Source organism: Epinephelus moara, chromosome 3, assembly GCF_006386435.1.
Source record: "Epinephelus moara isolate mb chromosome 3, YSFRI_EMoa_1.0, whole genome shotgun sequence".
Lineage (NCBI taxonomy): Eukaryota > Metazoa > Chordata > Actinopteri > Perciformes > Serranidae > Epinephelus > Epinephelus moara.
In genome coordinates this window covers 42,327,940-42,336,061 of record NC_065508.1, presented here as the reverse complement: position 1 = coordinate 42,336,061, position 8,122 = coordinate 42,327,940, and the positions used below count along the sequence as shown (strand labels likewise).

The 8,122-nt window shown below is 43.3% G+C and overlaps 1 protein-coding gene across 9 annotated transcripts in view; it reads right to left on the bottom strand.

Annotated features, from left to right (window-relative positions):
• The window catches only part of usp25 (ubiquitin specific peptidase 25), a 242,263-nt gene that overhangs the window by 122,032 nt on the left and 112,109 nt on the right, over positions 1-8,122 (bottom strand). For all 9 annotated transcript variants that reach the window (XR_007569272.1, XM_050035507.1, XM_050035499.1 and 6 more), the window contains 3 exons: positions 5,456-5,583; positions 5,251-5,346; positions 4,890-5,054 (listed from right to left, as the gene is read on the bottom strand). Coding sequence is in view for 8 of the 9 variants with exons in the window: in XM_050035507.1 (XP_049891464.1) it covers positions 4,890-5,054; positions 5,251-5,346; positions 5,456-5,583 (389 nt within the window). In the remaining variant the exon portion in view is untranslated. The remainder of the gene's footprint in view (positions 1-4,889; positions 5,055-5,250; positions 5,347-5,455; positions 5,584-8,122) is intronic.

The window sequence follows — 8,122 nt, the reverse complement described above, 5'->3', positions numbered from 1 at the left end:
TGAAGCTGTCGATGAGCAGGGGGAGGGGGAGGAAGACAGGTCGCTGCTGGGGAGGGGAGCAGAGTCAACAGCAGTGTGAATGGATACAGTGATGGTGGGTGGGGACTCGGATCCACAGACAGAGCTCACAGGGGGGTTTGTTGTCTGAAACCTATTGAAGAATAAAGCCCCTTTGACACTGCCAGATTTTCCATGAATGTTGGGCCATTTTGCCAGCAAGCTGCGAGTGTTTAAACACACAAAGCCGGATTGGCGAGTTGATCCGAGGTGCCCAATTTTCCGCCTCGTAGGGTAGTCATGTTGGCGGAACCCTTTTAGTGTAAAAAGACCGAGGTGGCCTTCCGCAATGGGAGGGGCTGTTGATGACTTGTGGGAGGAGCTGTTGATGACGCCGCACGTGCGAGCCACTGGTGGTAGATAACCAGGAACAGCTGATAGCAGGAATTAGCGAGCAGCTAGTAGCAAGAGCGAAACGCAAACCTGACAAGACACTGTAAAGATGAGCAACTGAGGAGACAAGGAATTGCGCACCCTCCTTGCCCTCGCAAACGAAGAGGCCATTTGCCGTCAGATGACAGGAACGGTGAAGAACGAGCTGACTTACGAGAGAATCACCGAAGGACTAACTAGCCTCGGCTTCCCTCCCACGTCACTGTTTACGTCACACGCTGTGCTACACGTTTTGTTACTTGCTCACACCCCCCATTGCCCCGAAAAAGGCGCATTCTGTATAAACAAAAGTAGGTAGGTGGCATTTTGCCGCACTCCCCGATTTTGTTTTTATACTGCCATGGGTGAAAGAAGACTGGGCTTTCCTGTAAATCTGCACAATTCCTATCTAAAAAGGGCTTAAGTTTAGCTCTGCTGCAAATTCTGGGCCACCTTTGACTCCAGGTGTGAATTTCCCACAGCCTGTCATTGTCGTCATCTCATTCCACACCTCTTTTGTGTTGTTCTGTCCCATCTTGGCCCCAATCTTGTAGCTGTTTTTGGCCTCCTCAGTCTCCTCCTCAGCTCCTTCTGAACAGCCCTGAGTTCCTCGTGATCCTTGGACATGAACACCCTCTGCTTCCTGTTAAGAAGGCCTTTAATTTCTTTATTGATCCATGGCTTGTTTTTTTGGGACAATGTTGTCCTCATAGAATTGTATGTAGTCCGTAATGCAATGAGAGAGACCCTCCATGTCATCGCTAAAGTCTTCTATAAAAAATCCCCAGTCTGTGACATTAAAACACTCCTGCAGTGCCTCCTCTGTGCCATCAGACCAGACGTTAACAGTCCTTGTGCTGGCCGCCTGCTGTTCCCTCATCAGCCTGTAAGTGGTGTCAAGGAGTATCAGGTTGTGGTCTGAGTCATCAAGTGGATGGAGAGAAGAAGAATTATATCCTTTCTCCACGTTGGCATACAGAAGATCCAGGATTTTATTCCCTCTCATTGCACAGTCCACATATTGTGTGAAGTTGGTCAGGACAAGAGAGAGAGAGACTTGATTGAAGTCCCCACTGATCAGGATGAGAGCGCTGGGGTGCTGCATCTGTAGTCCTGTGATCACTGAGTGGATGACATCACTCGCGCTGGCTGCAACAGCTGGGAATGTAAGCAACCACCATGATGGTGTATGAAAATTCTCGCAGTAGATAGTATGGCCGTAGTCCCACCGCCAGGAGCTCTACATCAGGAGTACACACACAGTCCTTTACGGTTACATGTCCAGCGTTAAACCACTTAGTATTAACAAAGATAGCAAACCCCCCTCCTCTCTTCTTGTCGCTCTGCTTCCCCCGGTCCAAGGCAGATCAGCCGGGTAGACTGATAACACTGTCCGGTATATTCCCATGTTGCCATGTCTCCGTGAGGCAGAGCATGCTGCACTCCCTGTACACACACTGGTTGTTTACAAGGGCTGCCAGTTTGTCCGTTTTGTTGGTGAGTGACCTCACATTCCCCATTATGATAGAGGGCAAAAAGGGCTTGAATGTCCTGTCTCTCAAAATCCTCTCTCTGACCTTAGCGCCGGCTTTCTTCCCATGGTGGTTGCCCCTCCATATCTCCTCAGGAATCCGCCCAGCAGGGATGTCGGCTTCATGTTTGAGATGGAGTCATTCCTCGCGAGTGTACGTTAACATAGTTAACAGTAAAGAAAACCTACGCTAAGAAAAAAGGAATTACTCCCCAGTAATACTACAACTAGAACGCTGCAGCAATACAACATAAATTAGCAGGAAAAAAACCCTATAAAACAGAAGTTAAAGATACGAAAAAGAAGCAAAAAGAGTGTAAATAGTCAGAGCTGCTGCAACAGGCTGCCGACCCCCCACGTCATCTTGGTAGTTACGTATCACGCAGATAGAAGCAAATAAAAGGACAAGATAAAGCCCATGATGCTGCTGTACATAGTTTCATTCCTCCAAGCAGAGCTATGCAGGAGAACAGAGCTCTCTGAGCAGCCACCAATATCAGCCGGGGACGTCCCACGGTGAGACAAATGTGTTGTCATGTTTCAAAAACAAAACCTTTCCTCATCACTGTCTGGAAAAATACAAATACTTCATAAACAAGTCAAGTCCTCTTAAGTCATCTGTCTCACATCAAAATCAAGTCTCAAGTTATGAATACTACTCAAGTCTGACTCTAGTCTGACTCTAGTCAAGTCACATGACTCCAATCCCCCACCACTGAAAGTATGTCTCCAGCAGTGAAAAGGCAGCCTCTCCGTTGCTGCAGGGAAAGCTGAGAACCTGAGCGAACTGGGCACAGAATTTTTGAGGTAAAACAGACTGAGCAGAGAGTTATTTTCTTCATCACAGATTTGGTTTAAGTTGGTTAATGCTGCAGTGTGTTGGTCAGACAGTCTTGTTTGTTAACTTCACTGCCGATCGCTGCTCCACTCCATTAACGTTTGCCTCTGGGTGATGGCGTAGAAAGTAGTCACAATGTATTTTCATGTTTGTCTCACGAATGTAATTATTTGGACATTAAATTAGGACAAACTTGTAAATGCTGCCTTTAGGGAAGAAGCATTACAAATTAACTCCAGCGTGTCCGGGTGCTGCAGTGCCATCGCAGTTGAGCTCCATCACTTTTGTTCTGTCAGCATCATATTATTTATAAACATTTAGATAATCAATCATTAATATTTGTGAATCGATGCCCAATCATCAACGTCTGTATTGCGATGCATCTAAGAGTTGATTTTCTCCCCTGGTTTCCCCTGCTTGTTACACAATCATTGTTTAAAAGTTTAACAGTTACACAAGATTAGGACTATATGGAATAGTCAAAATAATTCAATCAATCAATCAATCAATTTTATTTATAAAGCCCAATATCACAAATCACAATTTGCCTCACAGGGCTTTACAGCATACGACATCCCTCTGTCCTTAGGACACTTGCAGCGGATAAGGAAAAACTCCCCCCCAAAAAAAAACCTTTAACAGGGGAAAAAAACGGTAGAAACCTCAGGAAGAGCAACTGAGGAGGGATCCCTCTTCCAGGACGGACAGACGTGCAATAAATGTCGTACAGAACAGATCAACATAATAAATTAACAGTAATCCGTATGACACAATGAGACAGAAAGAGAGACAGAGAGAGAGAGACAGAGACAGAGAGAGATGCAGGACAGACAGTAACGGTAATAGCTTACAACAACATTAATGAAAGTAATAATATTATAATTATGATTCTGGCTATTGTGGTACAATATGTTGAAAGTATATATTAATATTAAAAATTAAGTTCCATGTCTTTTCCTACACACTTTTCCCTGACATTGATGGAAAACATCATGAGGTCAAGGAAAATATAAAAGAGAATTCATAAGGAAATGACAATCATGGGGCTAATACCCCTTTCTGACAATCAAGGGCTGGTTTAACTTGGTTCAGCCTGTCAGCCCAGCGCAGCAGGGATTTGCTTCCCCATTACAACAGGGCTACCCACTTGAAGGTGTGTCTTTAACTTGTGACGGCTTACCTTGAGTGGTGATGTTTAAAAACTTTGGGTTATCCATGGTTTAAGTAAGATTCTTCACAATAAATGTCCCCAGTTATGTAGAAGTAAAGTAAAATAAGTAAATGATGGGTTTTCCATAGCAGTTACTTAACATGACTTACACAGCTGAAAGCAAATATGAAACAGTAAAATAAAGCAGATATCTAAAGTAAAAACGAAGCACTGGAGGGAAACTAATCTCCAAACCACAAAGATTTGGTTAGAAGCTACCAATGTACTGAGAGCTGAACACACAGAGACTTTTAAAAAGCCCTTCTTTCTGGTCTTCTGCAGACATAGGTGAGTAGAGTCTCGCAACAGGCTTGTTTGAGGGGGAAAGGGGGGTCATTGGGGGTTGACTGCTGTAGGCGGGCTGTCACCGCTATCCGCTTGGATGCAGGCGGCTGGCTTTCAGTCTTACAGAGAAAATCAATCTCTGGAGCGATTCAGCGTGGCACTGTGAATCTTAACTGATAATGGAAACAAAAATTGGTATGCCATGGCTTGACTCAGCTTGGCCAAAAGTGACAGTGGAAAGGACCCATAGGAGAAATCGACAACATTTTCACTGGGCTCCATAATTTTGCAACCGTTTATGTTATCGATATGACCTGCTGTGGTGAAGCTGCAATGTTCCAAATCTGGATTGCTAAAAGCACATCTGAGACACTTGACCCAGTGTGTTACTACCCTATTGTTTTATTTATGCAGGCTGTATAAATGTAGACAACCCTGTGAAAAAAATGGTGATCTCTCCTTAGCATTTAGAGAATTCCACCAGCTCTTATCATGGCTGCCACTGAGATACTTTGGGTCATTTCACTCAGGCAGGAAAGAAAAAAAAGACTTTTAGACTGCAGCCTAAGAGTCTACAGCCATGCTAGGAGACTTGCCTTGTTGGGGGCAGCTGCTGTCCCATTGTGCCACCGGGAGGTCCTGATGAGTCAATGTCTTCCACTGGGGAGGTGCACACTGGCTTACTGGAGGCAAACTCCATGGCATACTGGAGGACATCTGCCAGAGGAAACCTCTTGGGGCCTGAGCCATAACTCAGATACCTGAGAGAGAACAGAGAGAGAGAGAGTGAGAGTCAAAGAGATGCAGGGAAGTCAAAGGAGAGAGTATCAAAAAGAGGGCATAGTGACAGATGAAGAAAGAGAGGGAATTGCCAGCATGAGAAATAACTCTTGGTGGTTGTCTCAAGAGCTTTGTTGACCTTGGCTAAACAAAAAGTGATTGGTCTTCAAGTAGTACCTCTCCAGTCGCTGTTGAAGCAGTGTCAGATGCTCTTTTAGCCTCTTGATCTCCTCCCTCTTAATCCGAGTTATTTCTCTGTTCCTATCCATGTACCTAACAACACAAAGAGCACAGCAAAAGTTTCATTCTTTAAGAGACTTGGGATTCATGTTATTTAATGCAGAGAAAAACAGTGTAGAATCTATAATACTATTTCTATTACCTGTCCATGTAGAGGACAGAGGGGAACTCTAGCTTGTTGTGGATCTTCTCAGGTCGTCCCAGTGCTTGGTTAAACTCAAATCTTGACAGTTCAAAGGTCAACACAGGAGGGAGTTCTGTGAACCAATGCTGAAACAAAGTTGGATGTTAACTTTGAGATTCAGTCTCCTATTGTGTCACAATATAGAGTTTGGTATTGGTAAGATATTTTCCCTGAAGAATCATTGTTTTTCACAGATCCTCAACAAAATTTTGTTTTCAATATCACCATCTGAGAAATTTTTTTTTGGTTATTGATGCGAGTTTGAGCTGCATTTCAACATGGTATGGATGCATTACTAATGAGATAACCAAATCTTTGATTACATAAGTCATTTCATACCTTCATTAACAACATCATGTTCAGTTTCATTTAAATTTATGGATATAAGATATATCCAGGATGTCAAACTGACTCAGCAGCAAAAACAAGTTAAAAATATAGTCCCAAGTGGCAATTTCAGGGTTCAAGCCAGCATGGACCTTGAAAATTGAAGGCTGGGTAGCACCAAGGCTTTTCACAATTTAGGATGCCTGCATAAAGATTATCAACAGGCCTTATGTCCAAATGCACGTCCAAATCTCTATCGGGCCATGCTTTTCTCTGGAAACAGTTGCTTCCTATTGGTCAACTGCATTTAATTTTCTGAACATGCTTTAATGGCTTAGTTAAAAAAGTCCAGTAAGTTTGGTAATGTTTGAAAAACCTAGGGCTGTAGTCTCTTGGTCGACTAGTCGATTATTTGGTCGATATGCTCTCATCCAACCAAATTCTCATTGGTCGAATAATCGCTGTGTTACTTTCACAAGGAGAAAAGTGCTACATCAATAACTTCCCAGGATTAATCCATTATTTCCTGCGGCAGGAGAGACAGGCTAAGTTACTTGTGAAAATGGGGGTGTATTCAAAACACCCTCGTTGTTGACAGAAAGTTGAACTCGCAGGGCGTCGGTGGCTTAGTGGTAGAGCAGGCGCCCCATGTACAAGGCTGTTGCCGCAGCGGCCCGGGTTCGACTCCGGCCTGTGGCCCTTTGCTGCATGTCACTCCATCTCTCTCTCTCTCTCCCCCTTTCACGCTCATCTGTCCTATCGATTAAAGGCTTAAAAATACCCCAAAAAATATCTTTAAAAAAAAAAAAGAAAGTTGAACTCGCCCACCCTGACGCTCAGCGTTGTGGTAACACAGACCTCCTGTCTCTCGCCGTATACTGACACCGTGAAGACACTAAAGCCTCCACTAAAATAGCATTTTAAGTCTTGTGTGATATATCCTTTAGGGATTTATACTTTGGGATTTATCCTGGCTTCATATGAACATAGGAAATCACTGCTCATCGCTAGGCTAAATCATACAATGTAAAATGCCATAGGCTGGCGCTAATAACGTTAGCATGTTGTATTTGCTTGGAAAACGTGTTTAGTATAAGACAGTTGTTTTGTTGGTGAATCTTGTGAGTTGTAATGGAGCGAAATTGTGTGCCGTTACCTTTGTTACATGTTGCTATTGTCCCTGGTTTTATATGAGAAGAGGAAAGGATCGCTAGACGCTAGGCTAATTTATACAATGTAAAATGCCATAGACCTGTGCTAATAATGTTAGCATGCTGTACTGTGGGGGAAATGTGTCCAGATAAAGACAAGTGTTTCTCTGTCAATGCTGCAAGTTATAGTGAAGCCAATTTGCGTACTTGTGTTTGAAATTGTCTCTATTAAGCCATATTTAATGTGTGTTTTGAATCAACTAAACCTTACAGCACTTAACAGTCCTCCACCGCCGACTAGCGTTTTGGAGGTGTCAATGCAGAGTGACACAGACACACCACTGCAGAAGTAAAAATAACGTGCAGATTTTTTTTCCCATGACTAATCGATTAGTCGAAGATTATGTATGACTTTAGTCGACCAAGATTTCTTTGGTTGACTACAGCCCTAGAAAAACCGTCATTGATTAATTGACAAATTTTGTGTAATGCCATTGCACTTCTTTGGAACTGGTGGCACCCCCTACTGCCCGATTTCAAAATTATTTTACAACACACTGCATATACTACGTTGCGAAAAACTGAAAAAAAAAAAAAAAAAGGTTCACTCTGTAAAAATATCTGCAAAAAAAAATATAAGGAAGACTGTTACTGCTGTTATTTAGTGAAACCAAATAAAGGAAAGATGTCAACAAAATTCAAATAAACACAAGAAGTTTGTGCTCTAGAGAAAGGATCAGCACTCAGTGAATAACCTCCTAAGTCCTATGATAAGCTATTATGGCAAGGCTTAACTAGACAGAGCTCTGGGTGCTTCATCTGACATTTCCTTCACTGTCTTCCTCAAACTCTGTCCCCGCACTCCGAGTTCCCCCAGGAGCGAGACAGCTGATCTTGCTATGAATCCCCTACACCCAGCTCAATGAAATAAACTATCCGTTGACTCACTGACCACAACACTATGTCAAGCCTCTGCTCGGTACAAACTATTTCCTGGGGAATAACAAGCTTTCCCCCTAAATCTACTTGCATTTCCCAATCACAAGCACCTTCTAGGCGGCCACACCCTTGCCTCCTTACTAACTTATCCCTTCTGTATTTCTCCCCCTCACGGACAAACTGAATTGCTAAACTCCTATTCTTAACA